The sequence below is a fragment of the Rhinatrema bivittatum genome, chromosome 15, assembly GCF_901001135.1.
Source record: "Rhinatrema bivittatum chromosome 15, aRhiBiv1.1, whole genome shotgun sequence".
Lineage (NCBI taxonomy): Eukaryota > Metazoa > Chordata > Amphibia > Gymnophiona > Rhinatrematidae > Rhinatrema > Rhinatrema bivittatum.
Window position 1 is genome coordinate 28,510,963 of NC_042629.1, and position 20,106 is coordinate 28,531,068.

The 20,106-nt window shown below is 42.7% G+C and overlaps 1 protein-coding gene across 3 annotated transcripts in view; it reads right to left on the bottom strand.

Moving 5' to 3' along the window:
- LOC115076799 (splicing factor U2AF 35 kDa subunit) overlaps positions 1-20,106 on the bottom strand; it is a 250,072-nt gene that overhangs the window by 170,793 nt on the left and 59,173 nt on the right. For 2 of the 3 annotated variants that reach the window (XM_029578697.1, XM_029578695.1), the window contains exon 3: positions 13,290-13,356. The exons of the other annotated variant lie outside the window; for it this stretch is intronic. In XM_029578697.1, coding sequence (XP_029434557.1) covers positions 13,290-13,356 — 67 coding nt within the window. The remainder of the gene's footprint in view (positions 1-13,289; positions 13,357-20,106) is intronic. 3 annotated transcript variants of the gene reach the window in all.

Genomic DNA, 20,106 nt, shown 5'->3' on the forward strand with positions numbered 1-20,106 from the left:
ATGTCCGGACAAGTGATCATCAGATGGTATGGTTTGATATTGCGAATAAGATACAAAGAAGTCACACGAAGACCAGAGTTCTGAATTTCAAATATACGGACTTTGACAAAATGGGAATGTACCTGGAGGAACAACTAGAAGACTGGGAAAAAATGTGCGAGGTGGTATAGTGAGCTAAATTAAAAAGAGCTATTACAAAGGCACAAATCTATATGTTAGAAAAGTAAACAAAAGTTTAAGGAAAAAGAAACCAATTTGGTTCTCAAAAGAGGTGGCTGCAAAAATAAAGGCAAAAAGATCAGTGCTCAGGAAGTATAAAGGATCCCAAAGAGAGGAGCACACGGAATAATACCTGGTGAAAATGAGGGAGACAAAGATAGAAATCAGAAAAGCAAAAATGTCAAGCGGAAGAAAGAATTGCCCAAGAGATTAAGAGAGGCAACAAAATATTTTTCAGATATATAAGAGAAAGAAGGAAAGCCTGAAGTGATATAGTGAAATTGAAAGGTGACGAGAAGCAATGTGCCAAGCCAAACAAAGAAATGGCAGAAATATTAAACAAATACTTCAGTTCTGTGTTCACTAAAGTCCACCCTGGAGAAGGACTGTTGCTGGTTGACAAGACCATAGAAGGGATTGGGCTAGACACAACTCTTTTTACAGAAGAGTATGTATCTAAAGAGCTAGGAAAACCGGGAATGGCCTCTGCTATTACTGGCATCAGTAGCATGGGATCTTCTTGGTGTTTGGGTATTTGCCAGGTTCTTGTGGCTTGGTTTGGCCTCTGTTGGAAACAGGATGCTGGGCTTGATGGACTCTTGGTCTGACCCAGCATGGCAATTTCTTATGTCCTTATTCTTTATAGCAGTTTCCACAATTTTCCCTGGCACTGAAGTAAGGCTCACCAGTCTATAGTTTCCTGGATCATCCCGGATCCCTTTTTAAATATAGGGGTTACACATTGGCCATCTTCCAATCTTCAGGTGTATTGGATGATTTTAATGATAGGTTACAAATTTTTACTAATAGTTCTGAAATTTCATTTTTTAATTCTTTCAGAATCCTGGAGTGTATACCATCTGGTCCAGGTGATTTACTACTCTTCAGTTTGTCAATCAGGCCTACCACATCTTTCAGGTTCACCGTGATTTGGTTCAGTTGATCTGAATCACCACCCATGAAAACCTTCTCTGGAATGGGTATCTCTCTAACATACTCTTCAGTAAACACCAAAGCAAAGAAATCATTTAATCATGCCACGATCTCCTTGTCTTGTCTAAGAGCCCCTTTAACCCCTTGATCATCCAACGGTCCAATCGACTCCCTTGCAGGCTTTCTGCTTCGGATATATTTTTAAAAGTTTTTATTGTGAGATTTTGCCTCTATGGCCAACTTCTTTTCAAATTTTCTCTTAGCTTGTCTTATCAATGTCTTACATTTAACTTGCCAATGCTTATGCTTTATCCTATTTTCTTCTGAAGGATCCTTCTTCCAATTTTTGAATGAAGATCTTTTGGCTAAAATAGCCTCTTTCACCTCACCTTTTAACCATGCTGGTAATCGTTTTGCCTTCCTTCCACCTTTCTTGATGCATGGAATACATCTGGTCTGTGCTTCTAGAATGGGTTTTTTTTTTTTTTAACAATGTCCACGCCTCTTGTACACTTTTTACCTTTGTAGATGCACCTTTCAGTTTTTTGCTAACTATTTTTCTCATGTTATCAAAGTTTCCCTTTTGAAAGTTTAGTGCTAGAACTATGGATTTACATACTGTCCCCCCCTTCCAGTCATTAATTCAAATTTGATTATATTATGATCACTATTGCCAAGTGGCCCCACCAGAGTTACCTCTCTCATCAAATCCTGCACTCCACTGAGAATTAGATCTAAAATTGCTTCCTCTCGCTCGGTTTCTGAACCAGTTGCTCCATAAAACTGTCTTTTATTCTATCCAGGAACTTTATTTCTCTAGCATGCCCTTATGTTTCACTTACCTAGTCAATATTGGGGTAATTGAAATCTCCCATTATTACTGCACTAATTTCTCTTAGCATTCCATCTCACGATTTTGGCCAGGTGGAAGGTAATATACTATCACTATTCTCTTGTCCAACACATGAGGGATTTCTACCCATAAAGATTTGATTGTACATTTAGTCTCATGCAAGATCTTTATCCTGTTGGACTCTATGCCATCCTGGACATAAAGCGCGACCCCACCACCAAGATGCTCCTCTCTGTCATTGCAATATAATTTGTACCCCGGTTTAGCAGTATCCTATTGGTTATCCTCTTTCCACCATGTTTCTGAGATGCCTATTAAGTCTATGTCATTCACTGCTATACACTCTAATTCTCCCATCTTACATGTTAGACTTCTGGCATTAGCATAAAACATTTCCAAGTGTGTTTTTTGTTTCTATTTACATTCTGCTTTTCAGATGACAGGGATAAATTGGAATTCTTTTAGCACAGGTGAGTTTTTAATTATATGCACTTGGACTACTTTTCTTATTATTGGAACCTCTCTATTGGGATGCTCCAACTCTAATGCTTCATTAGTATCCTTTGAAGATACCTCCCTCCGAACCATGCACTGCTGAGCAACTTCTCAGACTTCTGGCATTGGTATATAGGTATATATCAAAGTATGCTTTTGTTTGTATTAACAACTCGCTTATCAGTTGACAGGGATAATTTGGAATCTTAATTCAAGTGGTTTCTTACTTATAGACATATGGATTACTTTTGCTTTTATTGGATAAGAACATAAGAACATAAGAAAATGCCATACTGGGTCAGACCAAGGGTCCATCAAGCCCAGCATCCTGTTTCCAACAGTGGCCAATCCAGGCCATAAGAACCTGGCAAGTACCCAAAAACTAAGTCTATTCCATGTAACCATTGCTAATGGCAGTGGCTATTCTCTAAGTGAAGTGGCTATTCTCTGTTGTGATGCCCTAACTCTCTTGTTCATTAGTATCTTTCGAAGATACCTCCCTCTGAACCATGCACTGATGAGCGACTGTCGGCTTTCCCCCTTGTTCTAGTTTAAATGGAATATGTGCATATATTGGTTATTTTTCTGATTTAGAAAGGCAGAAAAAGAAAAATAGCCTTCCCAAAAAGAAAAATCTTCAAACTAGTGAAGAAAAACCATGAAAAGATCTGCAGGGCCTACATCATGGCAGCAGTAGGACTTCTTCCTATAAATGAAGAAAACAGAGGAGCAAAAGGTGGCATACGGGAATCCTCATGCACACTCAAAGACACTTACTGGAAAAGTATGGAAGAAACCTCTATAGTGGGCCCTTAGAGTTATGAACAAATTTCGGGTTACGACCAAAATATTGGGGGGGGGGGGGGGGGGGAGACTGAGACTAGCCATAATGCCCTCATACTAGATAGGTATTTATACCCCTATATGAGGCCCACCTAGTTACTCAAGGTGAGGTGTAGGTATTATTGTAGGGGTTAGGGGCCACTTTGACATGCAGAGTGTGACATACGAACAGAACAGTGTACTTTTGTGAAGATTTGATGACCTAGCTTGATGTTACCCAGGTAGAGAGTTCATATGCAGATATTGTAAAGGAACTAGTGGAGGAGGTGAAATTGTTGTTTCTGGTAGGCTAGGCACATTTTATAACTTTTTGGTGAGTACACTAGGAAATTATTGGTGTTTCTGGTAATTACAGACATTATACAACCATTTTTTATTATAGAAATGGTTAGGAAAGAGGTGCTTTTGGGAGGTTTGGAACGCATTATGGGTTTTTCCATTATTTCCTATGGAAATAATAGTCTTGACTTACAACCAACTTGAGTTACAACCAGCCCTCTGGAACCAATTGAGTTCATAAGTCAAGGGTCCACTGTACACTGGCAAGAGATAGTGTCATATGACCCTTGTGTATCTGTAAGATGAGTGATTTTTTTGTGCCAAAATATTAATTATACTGATGTAGGATTATTATATGATCTGGCCTTGAGAGAAATGACCAAAGAAATTAAGAATGCTGTAATCTTTCCCTACCCAAAGCAAAATCTATTTGTTGGAGAGTCCTTGGGAAGGGCACCATTAACAGAAGATCCAAGCAAGACAAAAGCCGATAAACATAAGACCCATCAGAAATAATGAGTGAGACAAAGATCAGTTATTTACCTAATAACCTAGGGCCTGGGCATTTACCAGGATAGACCAGTTTCCCTGTTACTATGCATCTTTCCTGACAAGAGCCTACAACTAAAGGGCAAGTACTGATAACTTCTGATGTAATCATCTGACGTTTCTAGATATAATATAGCCAGCAAATGACATTTCACTTGCAAGAAAACCCCTGATCAGAACTGGTCCATACTTTTCCACATTCTCCATCCCAAGAACCTATGCAATATAAGACCTATATCCATGCAATTAGCATGTTTGTTTTCTGTAAACAATGTTCTGGATAAACAGAGGGATGATTTAGCCATGACATGTGGGCAACATCATCTGAGAGCACCAAATGGACCCATCCCTCTAACTCTAGTAGAACTTTTATTCTGGGCATGTATGGAAGTTGTCTCGCGAGGCCCTCAGTCTATTGTAGAATGTAGTCTACTCTCTAGGGAGGTGGGCATTAAGCATGGCTAATTCATTCTGCTGTCTACAGATAACATCGTTTACAGTAAGCAAACTTGCTTTTTCCATCAAAAAGCAGGGCTGAATTAGCTATGAAACTGGCAGAGTCCCAAGCTGAGGGTTGCGCAGCGGAGCACTTAATGAAAAAAGCAACCCAGATCCCCTGTGTTGAATGGACTACTGGTGAACAGGCTGTGCAAAATTATTTGTCCAAAAATACTGTCTCCTCTGGATAGGTTGTCCAGACACTAGCGGGATATACAAAAAACCAAGTTGCAACTTTGCAGATGATAGCAGTGGAGACAGTTCTCCGGAGAGCAATGAAAATAGACAACTCTGACTTGATGAGCCATGACAAAGTCTGTAATTGGAAGACCAGCCAACACATGCCAGCATGCAATACAACCCGCTAGCCAGTTGTACAGGAAACGAATAGCAACTGCTATTCCAAGACCGATGGGATCACAGGACACAGACTGCTAATATGCCTGACGATATGGTGAAATTCTTCTCTAGTAATATACCACAGCCCTGTAACAGAAAAGTGAATGAAGGGCTTTCTCTCCTCAATGCACCTGGTGTGATTTCAGTGAAAAACCAGATCATTTGAAGATAAACTCAAGATGCAACAGTCTTATGAAATAACTACAGATGCCAACCCATCTAGTTGAAGCGATAGCAACTAGGAACTCCACCTTCTAGGTAAGATACTTAAAGAGGCCAACTCTAGCAGCTCATCCTTGAGATCCATTAACAGGTGGTCTTGAAAATGGAGGTTTTAAGTGCCATCAAACCCGCCATAAATTGTGCTATTCAAGAATAAAGCGAGTAGTATTTCCTGTACTTGGAAGAAGCAAGCAGCAATAACACTAAGGTACACTCACATTGGTGAAGTATTGAGACTCGATGGTAGAAAGGGAAATTAGTACTCACACAGATACTTGGTACAACAGATGAAAATGACCACAGAGCCTATCTGGCACCTGGATGAAAGTATCTGCCATCTAAGCCCATACGCCTTTGGAGTATGGCTTTCTTGTCAAACAGAAGATGCTCTGGACTTCTTTGGGCAGTAAAAAGAGGAAAGTACTAAGTGCTGAACACCCTTGATTTCAGGTTCAATGATAAAAGGCTCATAGACAATCTTTCCCCTGCAGCAGCAGTGCGTGCTCGACTCCCAAAAGAATTGAAAGGAGGATAGTCAACCGGTTGAGCTATGAGAAAAATAAACTGTGACTCTGTCATGCTGAGACAATGAGGAAAATCTTAGCTCAAGTGTACAGCACTTTTTGAACCAATCTTGTCATTAACCATAGTTGTGGAAATGCAGACATTAGATGTGCCTCCCACAGTCGAAAAAGGGACCAGAACAGATCTGTATTCACTCCATAGGATGAAATAAACCATTGAACGTTCTTGTCGCTTTTCAAAACAAAAATGTCCGAGGATGCTGACCCCCAAAGCCTATCCCATCTATTAGGTTGGAAGACCCGGGAAGGTGATACGCTGATGAGTTGGAGAGTCCAGGAGGTTTGTTCCCTAAAACAAGGCCTCACAACAGACAGCCCATACCTAATCTGCTGAAATTCTCGGCAGAAGGTCACAAACTCTGCACCTCTTTATTTGCTTTCATGGACTACCATTTGGATCAACAAATTCATTCCTTGCAAGCGATGGGAGAATACTCCTTGCAAAAACTGAAATGGCTCAGAGCTCTACGAGGTTTATCTGGGAAAAACATTTTGTAATAATCTATAGCCCTGAACAGAAGGAACCAGACATGCCAGATAAGAGAGAAACCCCAGGAACAACAGATTTAGCCACTAACGAAGGATCATCTTTATTAAGGAACCAATACAGAGTGAAAAAGGTGTAACGTAACCAGTGAAAGTGGAGGCTCCAATGGAGAGTTCTCAAGTTTAGAGGCACAAGGGGACTACATGCCATGCTGCTGCCATATGGCTCAAAACAAGTATCATGACTAGATCTGATGGGTAGAACATACCGTCCTTCATCACATCTATTCATGTCCTGAAGCAATAAAGTTCAAGAATTGAGGGTTGAAAGATTTCTTCAGATCCCATCATCAGCAATTTGTCTACACAAGAGAAGATACACATTCCCTGGTGGCCTAAACATGTTACCACCAACAACAAATTAGTGAAAACCTTCAGGCAAACAAAAATCCAGAGGATTCCACTCTATTGACTTCAAAGTATTCATCCTGCTTTGAAAACATGTCAGGGTGGAGAAAGTGATGCTCATCTTGGACTTCTCCTGAAGCAACCTCCTGAACAGCCTTTGAAAATTCAGGACAGGACTCAATCACTTTGAATTTTTGAAGATGAGAAGGATAGCGGGAATAGAACCACATGCTATGCTCTTCAGGAGGAAGCAACTCTAATGCTCGCTGGTGAAGGACCAACTCCCCTTGAGACGCAGTTGGAGTGTCCAAGATGGTCCAATTAGAAGACAAGATAATGATACTACGCTGAAGAAGGGTGAAACAAACAGTAACTACACTACGTAACCTTGAGGACTCAACAATCCTTGGTGATTTTTCTACAATCATCAAGGAATAGCAGAAAACTGTCCTTCACTGAGAAAGAGAGGGAATTGTATTCAGAGGCCTATCAAAAAACTGGGGTCAAGTGTTGCTCCTTAATCTCTTAAAGAGTATCCCCCAGAGAAGGGGATATCAGTCTTTTTACTACTGTCATGCGAGTAGATCACATAAGGCTGATCACTCACCATGCAAACATTCAGAGGGCTCTGGAGGATTTTCTTTACAATATATTTGAAAAAAAGGACTTTTTTCCACTACAGTGACTACCACAATGGGCTACGGTTGTCAGTGGAGCACTTAAGCACTGCTAGTATTCCGAAAATATCTCATCCAAATAACTCCAATCACCTTCCCTCACCCAGAATTCTGGCAAGAGAGGTTTACCAGCAGGGACGAGAATTCCTCAGATCAGGGAAAAACAGGGGTTTCTTTACAACTTAAGGTTAAGGAGAACCATAACCCTAAAGAAGATGGTAAGTGAGGCAGGTACTTTGCTGATATCAGAGAAAGAAGGGGACACCCCTGGGAGTAAGCCTGTCTTTTTTGGAGCACAATGGGTTTAACATCTTGTTATACCCCTGGTACTGTCAGTGAAAACATCCTGATCATAGAATGTCAAGCAGATGACACTGACCAGGCCCTGAACAAAACACATACAACGAGACACCCCCACTAGCAGAATTCAAGGATAGCCTTCTACTGTGACGCACCTGTGCACTTTGAGAATAAAATCATCTTGAGAATCCTGCTCTGCGCTCCATGCAAGAGTTTCCAGCTGGACTACTTGTGTTTGCCAGAAGCACTCTTCAGAAATAGGCTCCCGTATTTTCAGACAGAGAGAGGAATTCTTAGATTGGGAGGTCACAACTTCTGAGCCAAAGGCACAAATACAGAGCACATTGAGAGCACTGACGAAGCAGAGACATCAAGTGTGCTGATGCACCGGGGAGCTGGAGCCAACGCATTGCTTAGACTGATGATGCAGACATATTGGTTGTGCCGAGTGCCCATGTGGCAACGAATTGAGAAAGGTGGAACAATAGTGGGCCAAATTAAAAGGAACAATTACAAAGGCAACTAATCTATGTGTTAGAAAAGTAAACCTATCTGGATCTCAAAGGAGGTAGCTGATAAAATAAAAGCAAAAAGAACAGCATTCAAGAAATATAAAGGATCCCAAAAAGAAGAACACAAGGAAGAATATCTGGTGAAACTGAGGGAGACGAAGAAAGTAATCAAGAAAGCAAAATGTCAGGCAGAAGAAATGATTGCCAAAGAGAAAGTGAGGTGACAAAACATTTTTCAGATACATCAAAGAAAGGTCCAGTGGCAAGGTGAAATTGAAGGTGAAAAGGATCAATGATCAATTGAAGGTGAAAGGTGAAAAGGATCAATGTGTAGAGAAATGAAGAAATAGTGGAAATATTAAACAAATACTTCAGTTTTTTGTTCACTAAAAAGGACCCTAGAGAACGACAGTCGCTAGTTAAAAAGAAAATGGAGGAGAGTAGGGTAGATGAAACTCCATTTACATAAGAGAATTTATGGGAAGAGCTAGGAAAACAAAGTGGACAGAACTGTGGGGCCTTTTGAGGTTAATCCCAGGATACTGAGGGAGCTCAGAGATGTGTTGGCAGGTCTGCTGCACGACCTGTTCAATAGATCCCTGGAAACGGGAGTGATGCCGAGTGATTGGAGAAGAGCGGTGGTGGTCCTGCTTCACAAGAATGGGGGCAGAGAGGAGGCTGTAAACTACAGGCCGACTAGCCACACCTCGGTGGTGGGAAAAGTAATGGAGACGCTACTGAAGGAAAGAATAGTGAATTATCTACAGTCAGGAGGATTGCTGGACCCGAGGTCGCATGGATTCACCACAGGAAGGTCCTGTGAAACAAATCTGATTGGTTTTTTTTTTGATTGGGTGACTAAAGAATTGGATCGAGGAAGAGCACTCGATGTGATCTACTTGGATTTCAGCAAAGCTTTTGATATGGTCCCACATAAGAGGGCTTGTGAACAAAATGAGAAGCCTAGGAGTGAGCGCCAAGGTGGTAGGCCTGGATTACAAACTAGGTGACAGATAGAAGATAGTGTGTGATAGTAAATGGAACCTACTCTGAAGAAAGAAGTGTTAAGTGGAGTGCTGCAAGGATCAGTGATGGGACAGGTCCTGTTCAATATCTTTGTGAGCGACATTGTGGAAGAGATAGAGGGTAAAGTTTGTCTTTTTGCGGATAATACTAAGATCTGCAACAGAGTGGACACGCCAAAAGGAGTAGAGAGAATGAGATGCGATTTAAGGAAGCTTGAATGGTGCTCGAAGATATGGCAGCTGAGATTCAATGCCAAGAAGTGCAGAGTCATGCATCTGGGGTGTTGTAATCCAAAAGAGCTGCATGTGATGGGGCGTGAAGGGCTATTGTGCACGGAGCAAGAGAAGGACCTTGAAGTGATAGTGTCTAGCGATCTGAAGATGGCAAAGCAATGTTACAAGATGATAGCTAAAGCCAGAATAATGCTGGGCTGCACAGAGAGAGGAATAACCAGTAAGAAAAAGGAGGTGATAATCCTCTTGTACAGGTCCTTGGTGAGGCCTCACCTGGAGTATAGTGTTCAGTTCTGGAGACCATATCTCAAAAGGGACAGAGACAGGATGGAGGTGGTCCAGAGAAGGAAGACAAAAATTGTGTGGGGTCTCCATCAAATGACTTATGAGGAGAGGTTGAAGGACCTAAATATGTATACCCTGGAGGAGAGATGATACAAATCTTCAGATACCTAAAAGGTTTTAATGATGCACAATAGACAAACCTTCTCCGCTGGAAAGAAATCAGTAGAACTAGGGATCACGAAATGAAACTCCAGGGAGAACGACTCTGAACCAATGTCAGGATATATTTATTCATGGAGAGGGTGGTGGATGCCTGGAATGCACTTCAGGAGGAGGAGGTAAACACAAAAAGGGTAAAAGATTTCAAAGAGGTATGGGGTAAAACACTGTGAATCCCTAATGAATGGAGATAAGGAAAAGAGTGCATGGGGGTAACTTGCTGGTGTAGCAGTTACTACCCTTAACCAACAAGCCTTCATACTGTTGATGCAACTCATTATTGCTCTCTGCTTTAACGGCAGGGGGAAAAGAGGTAAAGGGGAATTGGTTTCAGACAGAAACCAACAAGGACACTGACTTTGACGGTTTGGGAAAGTAAGTATGGAAGTAATTTGTATGGCATGGCAGATGCCACCCCCCTGATGCTACCATAAGCTTGCTGAGCAGACTCAATGAACCGTTTGGTCCTTTTCTGCCATCATTTCTATGTTTCTGTGAGAAAAAAAAAGACAAAAAACAAGGCCCTACAGCCAATAAAAATATTTCACAAAAGAGAGAGGGCACATGTCCATGTGGTAGAATGGAAGAAACGATTCTGAGGGGCTTGCAAGGCAATACATGCAGGGAACGCCAACATATTCACAGTAGTAAAAGCTCTACTGGGCTAGAGAGATGGGTTTTGATGCCGTCGGATGATGTCACCCAGGTGTCATGGCTAATTCAGCCCTACTTGTTGACAGAGAACTTGCACAATATTATAAGAAGAGAATAAGGTCAAAGGGGTGGCGCAGCAAATCCAGCAAAATATGCAAGAGAAGTAAAAAATAAGAACATCAGACGCCAGCAAGATCCAGGGACCAGAAACAGCAGTACTGAAGAATTGCTGCCACTGGCACAAAAAGGCCATAAATCTGCTGATTCCCAGAGATTATCACAAAGAAATCACAAATCAATTCCTGCAATCTGTAATCAATTATAAAGAAAACTTTGTTTTCTTTTTGCATATTTACCCTAACAGATTTTGAAAGAGAAATTACAGGTATTTGAGTGATATTAAGTATTCCTAAATAGTGAGAGAGAAAATTGAGTATTGGAGTCAATTGCTAATGGAGCATTTAACGAAACATCTTTTAAAAATAAAGCACTGATTTAAAAACAAGCATGTTCCTTTAGATTGACCTTCTATCATATGGCCTTTGTAGACATATACTGCATCTAACTTTTTACTTAATGTTAACTTATGCAAGGAATTATACTAGCATAGTAAATGTCGGCAGACAGACCCAAGTGGACCAGCAAGTTTATTATTTTTATTTTTTTGGGTAATAGCTGCTGCTCCGTGCAGATTACCCTCAGGCCTTCTGTTAAGGGTAGTCAGATGATAATCTTCTTATATTTAATAACTACTTGTCTTTCTCATGTTACATGTCGATAGTAGCTCCTGATTGTCATCAGACAAAAAAAGGTAACACAAAGCCTACTGGTTTATGCACAGTATGAGATTGTCATTTGGAACAAACTTACAAAAAAAAAACAAAAAACAACTAAATACAATGACTTGTGATTCAAAACATGCTTGTTCAAAAGATTTCCCCTGGAGAAGTGAAGCAAAGAACCTTAAAGTAACTATCAATGGATATATCCAATTCTTCCCTTCATACTATGAAGAGAAAGTCAATGCCTAGACTCCACTGTACCAGCACAGGAATATTTGACAACTTCTGAAAGGATCTAGTGCTGAGCTTTCTTCAGAACTGAAAGTTATCACCACTGTTTAGTATAGCAACAGAGACTTTTTCTAACTATGAAGAAATACAGGCTCTTACTCCTTTAAATATATTCAGAATCTTTGTTATTTTTCAAAATGTCTACTACACACACAAAAAGAGTACAGCTCATCATAAAAGTTGAAGTACATAAGTAACTCAGTTGAAAAATCTTCAAGCTTATTAACAAGATCATTCCAAGAAGAAAACCTCTTTTTTAATTACAGCATTTCCCAACCAAAGTGCTACAACATACAAGTGTTCTGTGGCTCAAGCACAGGTATGCCACACATTTTTCTTCCAGCTGCTAGTCAGACCCCAATAAAAAGGCACCATAGTAGTCTTCATTTTCTCTTTTCCCATCCAACTACTGGCCTGCAGGATGTCCTCCCACCTACGGTGGGGGGTGGGTTAGAGAGTGGCACTTATCTGCTGCTGCTTACCCCTTTGATGGCTTTCTGCTGCAACTGAAACTGCCCTGTAAGTCTCTTGACAACTCCTGACCCCATGTAGTTCCAATTGCAGAGGGAAGTCAGAAGAGGATGAAGCAATGGCACCAGGTAAGTGCTATTCATTTATTTCTGCAAGTGCCAGGACATGGAGAGAAGGAAAGAGAAGGGAAGGTCATGATGATGCCAGGAGGGTGGAAGAAGAGGGAAAGGAAGTTGTGATAATGCCGGGGGGGGGGGGGGGGGGGGGGGGGGGGGGGGGGAGGGAGAATTAAGGGAAGAGACGAGAAAAAGATGATGATGTGCCATGAGGAAATCAACCCTGTGCCAGGCATGCCACAACACCAAAAAGGTTGAGAACCACTGACTTATTAGGCATATTAAATCAAATTCGCTGATAATATGACAACTCAGACAAACTGAAAGGGAAATGTTTTCAATGTGCCTCAGAGCAAACATGAAAACGCCTCCCAAGCATAGGCAACATAGTAAACCCATTACTGTTCTGAAAGTTGAGCTAAAACATAAGCTCATCCCAGGGCTCTAATTCATGAGTTTATAGTTTAAAAACAGTAGGTTTTATTTGGGAACATACATGAGATGGCAAATAAGACTGAATAGTTAATAGTGACCCTTTAACTAAAACAGTGTTATACTGGAGAGAATCTAATTTTGTTGGCAAATGCTGCTTAAGTAGAGTAACTTTAATCTATTTTTGCTCTTCAGTCAATCACAGCATACATTATAAAACAGGATTCATGCATGACTACATACTAGAAATATTTCTTGGAAAATAAGAGATTAATGTAATATAAAAAAAAAACTGTTTTCCTTGGGTGCCATTTAGTCCAATATTACCAAATGGGGAAGCACCTCTCCAAAACTCACAAGAAAACAAAAGAAAAGAAAGAAAGAGGCAGAACTTGAAGGTAGGAAAGTTGAGATATTTTCCCCAACATCTATTTTATATGCGGTCTCTGACCATTTAAGCCAAAATGGCAGAGTGGCTCAAGCTGATCCCGAGCTTGCAGTGAAGGAAGTTGGAGAAACTTACAGCGCAAACCGTCGGCAGACTGGGAAGAGTTTTGAGGGTTACGGTAAATGTTCAAGAGGGCAATGGTCTGAAATACAAAATGTAACAACTTTATATTATGAAAATATGTCACACTTCACCGGCAGCAGCAGCAAGTCTGACTGAGTCTTGATGCTGAAAAAAGAGCAAGTTACTTCATTTCTCCTGACACAGGAGGATCATCTTACTGTGCTGCTGCTCCCTTCCTGACTCATCCTAACATTAGAAAGCAACAGAGATCTCATGATAACGTTATTGTATTTTTTGGTTAATTTTCATTACAGTACATAACTGCCCCTCCACCCCCCAATTATCCATGTATTTAAAGGCAAAACCTATATCTATAATTTCAAATAGAATGCTGCAAACTGGAAAGGTTATAACAGTTCAGAATAGCAAAGTAATTTAAATTGGTCCAATAAATGGGCCAGAACTTCCAGGATAATGCCCTTCAGAATATGGGGAAGGACACAGAGCCTGACAGCAGGGGTATGCCATCTTTTAAACAGAACACATCCTAAGGAGCACTATGGCAATAGGCAAAGTCAAGGCAGAGAAAATCAGGAAGAGGTGCATGCAAAATTAAACAGAGGACCCTTAAGCTATCAACAGAGTGAGGTTCAAAGTCCCAAGGAAGCTAGGACAGGCAAAGGCAATTATGCCATCTTTTTAAGCCACTGTCATTTGTCCTCACCTTGTTTTCCAGGTTAACAGGCACTTTCCTTCTATTTGACCCTCTTCCCCAGTTAGATCTATGAGTTAAGAGGAAAGAAATGGCAAACTAACTGCATAAGAAGCAGAGGAGAGCAGAAAAAAGTGAAAAGGCGGCAATCGGAAGATAACTGTCATGAGTTACAGGGAGGAATAATCTTAAGAAAATAAATAAAACCACAAGCTATAGTACTAGCTATAGAAATCATGGCTCTTTAGCAAGGGATATCAGATTGCTTTCAAGTGGCCCTCTGATGATAGAACTTACTTTGCAGAAATGAGACCTTTAGATTGCCATTTTGTGGTTGCTCTTTGATTCAAATTTCAGACCTGCACAGTTTACCAATGAATCATATTTACAACCACAAACTATATGATAGAAACATCTCAAAATTACTACTTTCTGAAATGACTAGCAATGACTGTCCTATCATTTGCTTCAGCACGTGAAAACAATCACCAGAGCTCTGTATTCTACTGGAAGGTCACATTTCCTGCAATAAAGGACAATAGATAACTGTTAGTGGGACTTCACTGTTTATTTCCTCAATCTAATGAGTATATTAAATGCTGACGTTACTACTTGAGTGACCTAGTGGTCAGAATAATGGACTGGAAACCTGCTTCTACCCAGACAGTGATGACTGAGCGCTTTATCTCCCATTCTCTTTGGTACTCACTGTAAGTCCTTTTGGACAGGGTCTCAATATACCAGTATATAATTTGTTGAAAAACACCCTTATTTAGAACATTGCAAAAATGCCAAAACTATTACAATGCCATGTCCCTCTACCTAGAGAACATTTGCAAGCTTTGACATAAAAACAAGAACAAAAATACAATAAATAGTTGATTATCACGAGATCTCCATTTCCTCAAAAATTAAAAAGAAAATTATTTATGGGGAAAAATCAGACCCATTTAAGTGGGGCAACTTACCTTCTGCTACATTCATGTACAATATTCCATTTTACCTTCAGTTGCATTCTTTGCTTTGACAATGATATCAGGAACTTGACATATGTCAAAGATTCAACAAATGTAAACATATAAAGCTCTAGTTAGGACTGCATTCAGTCTCAAGAATGAGAATGTACTGCTCACTTTACACTGCAGACATGAGTATGCAAGACTGTGGGACCTTTCCACCACAGCCTATTAAAACATGAATCCTTGGCAAAAAGACAGCTTAGGGCCACCATCTGCCACAGAAATTTAAGGAAGTTATAGGAATTTATAATAACCATGTATTAAAATAAGAAATATGCACACAGTAAAAAGCAACATGCATCCTGTATTGATACAAACAATTCCACTTTGCAGTTATTTCTGAAATTCAATAAACTGCTCCTGAGTAATTCCTCTGCATTCTTGGCAGCAGTTGTTTTAGCGTTTGCAGCACAGATTGCTTCATTCCTATGGAATCTGATAGATTTGTCTGCATTTGCTACAATGCCATTAACACTGCATACTATGCGAACCAATAAGATTCCACATTGTGACGCAATCTGTGACATTGTTGTGAACACAGGAGTTCAGGTGAACTGCAAATGTGTGGCTTAAAGAGTATTGGGCAAAAAATCTTAAAAGTAAATTGATAAGAGTGGATATTACAACTTGTCACATGGGTTTTAAAACTTTTTAAAGAAAAATATACCCATCTTGCACTGATAAGAGGACATATTTTCTTTTCACTGGAAGCACCTCCTCTGATTTCTGAAAACACCAGAATTTAACATCTCTCCTACCCAAGTTTTGTGCCCTGTGCCAACAGTATCTGGAATTATAATCAATTAAAAGCATTCTCCCCATAGTCTTGCACATGTCCATCCACAAGTCCTCCATTCCTAAACACTGAGGAGACAGCTGTGTACTCTGCTAGAACAGACATTTGTCAGGTTCATGATATATGCTCAAAATGGCTTCCACCACCTTCGCCTGTTTGCAACTGCTCTATGTCAGCAGCTCAGAAGCTGATAAATTAGGTGAGGGCTCTTAACACCATTCTTTAAAAAAGGTCTCTCTAACTGCGGCACTTACAGTGTGAGCCGTCGGCCGTCTGTGCACTGTTTTGGGGATTACGATAGATGATTTGAATCAAGATGGTCTGCGGGGAAAAAAAAATAAAAAGGGGAATTCTACTGGCTGCTGGGCATATAACAGACAATTGCAAAGAGACAGCTTGCAAAAGACTAAGAATCCAATTAATATTTGGAGAGGAGAGATGAGAAGAAATGAGTTGGGTTTGCTTTTTTAACTGAATGACTTCAACTGAAAGGATAAACCAGTATATTATGGAAAGAGCTTCAGATGACACTAGATCTTCTGATGAGAGGATACTCAGCTGCTGATCACTTTAATTAATATAGTGACCTGTTCCAGGTGAAAGCTTGTGGCAAAAATTCTTAGTGGATAGGCACTTTTTAGAAGAAAGTGCCAACAAGGGAAAAAAAACCAAGACATGTTGAAGGGTTAATACTCCTCAGCAGGACATTACAAGGGGCCCATAACAACACTGGTATTCAGAGAAGACAAGGTTGGAAACAGAAATCTGAGCAAAAATTGAGTCCCTCCAGCCAGGGAGGAAAAACAAAGAGAACTAGGGAGGAATGAGAGAAAACAGACTATACAGACAACAAGGACAAAAATAAAAACTGGTCAGGCTGAATGGCATAACCATCTAGTTCCAGATGGTTCAGTCCTAGCTTTTCTTCAGTCAAAAATCTTAAAGTAGTTTGAAGAATGAGTTGTATAAAATATTTATTTATTTAAAGCGTTTTTCTATACCGTCATTCGGTGCAGCCATCACAACGGTTTACAAGATTCAAACAGAATACAGATAATTAAACAATGCTGATCGTTGCAAAAATAACAGTGGGAGGGATGGCTCACGTTTCTTTTGAGCTGAAGCTACGTTGCCCAGTTTGGTATAGCCATTACTAAGGCCTGGGGAGAATGGAACCATCTGATAGCCCACTGGTGCCAAACACATGGATCAGACAGTGCAGGACCCTAAAAGGCAAGTTCTGATAAGCTCAATGTGTTATGCTCAGGCTTGTGAACCTTGGACCGACGGGAGGATGGTATAACTTAGGAAGTGGATCCATAGGTTCTCCTGTCGGGGTGGCGAGGCAGAACAGAAGAAGTGACCAGCTGATCCCTCGGCACTGGAGACTAAGGTGACTGTGGAGGCAGACGAAGAGTCGCGACGTCGAGGAGAGGAACTGTGTCTTCGCCACTGGAAGCCTGCGGTCCCCCCAAGAGGAGCCCGTAGGGACCCGGGCCGCTGGGACTTAGGTGGACCTTTGAGAGGTCAAGGAGTCGAGAGTTCGGAGCAAGGGCTAACTGGAGCTTCACCCTGGAAGCCCGTAGGGACCCGGGCCGCTGGGACTTAGGTGGGCCCTTGGAGACTGTGGTCCAGAAGAAGTCCCCAAGGTCAAATGCCAGAGGGTCGTCGCTTACCAGTCCGAGGTCACCTGCCAAAGGGATCGCCGCTTGCCAGTCCGAAGTCACACACCAAGAATCAATCGCTAGCCAATCCGAAGTCAGGAACCAGGAACACCAAGATGAGACATGAACCAGGAACAAGGATCCAAGCGCAAGAAGGCTCACCGAAGCAAGCAGACTTAAAACAGCGCTATAAGAGACGTTGCCAAGTCAAGGAATGAGCAGAGGAAGCCTCCCTTTATACTTCCTCTACTCAGGCTCATAGGAAACAGCTGTAAGTAGTTAAGGGGCCAGGCCCTTTAAATCTAGAGAGGAGGCGCGGCCTCGCGCCTAAAGATAGTGGCGGCCATCTAGGATTTCCTCCGTGGAGGGAAAGACTGCCTAACGCCACGAGGGAGGAGCAGGGACGGCTCCCCACCAGCTGCCATCCCGGGGGCCCACGCCGGGGCGACGGGCACAGATTCAGGGGCTTCTCTTGGTGCTGCCGCAGCGGGTCACCGCTTGCGGGTGAGGTAGGGGGCTGCGGCCATGGCCGTCCATGGCCGCAAGAACACAACAGTAACTCCCCCACCCTCTTTAGGGCGCCTCCCCCGAGGCCTGGGCTTAGACGGGGGGTCTCTGTAGAATTGCTCAAGCAAGCCCCGGTCCCAGTATGGTTGGCCAACGGCTCCCAGGTGTTTTCTTCGGGAACGAACCCCTCCCAGGCTAACAGGTACTCCCATTTCTTTCTATGCTCCGTACATCCAATACCTCCCGGACTTGATAGGTGAGGTCGTCTTCGGAGGGCAACATGTTGGGAAGTTGGAGGTGTACTGGAAGGCCAAGATAACATCAGGGGCTTCAAGAGGGAAATATGGAACGTGTTGTGTATCTTGAGTGAAGGCGGGTAGATGGAGCTGATAAAGATACTGCACCCACTTGTCGAATGATGGAAAATGGCCCAATAAATCGGCGGGGGCCAATCATGCTGATTGGCAGCTTCAGGCGGATTGAACTGGGTGCTCAGCCATACCTTTTGACCTGGCCTCAGAGGCGGGTATGGTCTTCGTCGCTGATCGGCATACCCTTTTTGCCACCTGACCGGCTTTGATCAATGCACGTCGTGTGGAAATCCACAGGCGGTGCAGCTCATCTGCTGAGAGTTGGGCTACCGGAGACGTGACTGAAATGGGAACTGGCGGCGGCGGACACGGCTGCTTCCCATAGACTATCTGGAATGGCGAGAATCCGGTAGCTGTGGAAAGGTGAGAATTGAGTGCAAACTCTGCCCAAGGCAGCAGACTTGCCCAGTCGTCCTGTTTCTCATTTACATAGATACGGAGGAACTGCTTTAAAGTTTGGTTCGTCCTCTCCGCAAGACCGTTGGCCTGCGGGTGGTAAGCGGAAGTGTAGTCCAGGGTGACATCGAACTTCTGGCAGAGGGCCCTCCAGAATCTGGCAGTAAATTGAGGGCCTCGGTCCGAGAGGATACTTCTTGGTAGACCATGCACTCTAAAGATGTGCTGGACGAACAGCTGGGCCAGCTGTGGTGCAGATGGCAACCCTGGGAGTGGCACGAAGTGCGCCATTTTACTAAACCGGTCGATGACCACCCATATGACCGTGTTGCCACTGGATGATGGCAGATCGACCACGAAGTCTGTCGCCAGATGGGTCCATGGTTCCGAGGGAGCTGGTAAAGGATGAAGCAAGCCTGGGGTCACACCTGGGATCCTCTTATGACGAGCACACGACTGGCAGGACTCTACGTAAGCACGGACATCTTTGTTGACCTTAGGCCACCAATAGTATCGGCGCAGGGTCTGTAAGGTCCGAGATTGTCCTGGATGACCGGAGCAACGGGAATCATGAGCCCATGCCAGGACTTGTTTCCGCAAGTGCGGCGGAACCAGAGTTTTCCCGAGAGGGATGGTCGTGGTGGCGGACAGTAGGATGCGTGACGGCTCGAACTGCGGGTCATCAGAATTCTCCGTAGACTCGAATACATGTGATAAGGCATCGGCCTTGATATTCTTCCCGGCAGGTCTGTAGAGTAGAATAATGTTGAATCAGGTGAAGAATAAGGCCCAACATGCCTGTCGAGGGTTGAGTGATTGTGCCCGATGCAGGTATTCAAGGTTTTTATGGTCCGTGTAGACTGTAAACTGGTGTTGTGCCCCCTCTAGCCAAGGGCGCCACTCTTCTAGAGCCACCTTCATGGCTAAGAGCTCCTCGTCGCCAATGGCGTAAGTTCCACTCTGCCGGAGAGAACTGACGGGAGAGGAAGGCACATGGACGTAACTTGTGATTTTTGGAAGTCTGACTCAGAACGGCCCCTATGCCTTCTGAGGACGCGTTCACCTCGATGACAAATGGCCGCTGCGGATCCGGATGACAAAGGCACGGTTGCTGCAGGAATGCCTCCTTGAGGTGACGAAAGGCGGCCTCTGCTCCCGGAGGCCAGTTCTTGGGATCCGCGCCTTTCTGGGTCAAGGCTGTCATCGGGGCAACGATGGATGCATAATGAGGTATAAAAGATTGGTAATAGTTGGCGAAACCCTAAAACCGTTGGGAGTGCGTTCAGTCCGGACGGCTGCGGCCATTCTCGAATGGCTTTCAGCTTCTGGGGTTCCATACGGAATCCCTCACTGGAGACGATGTA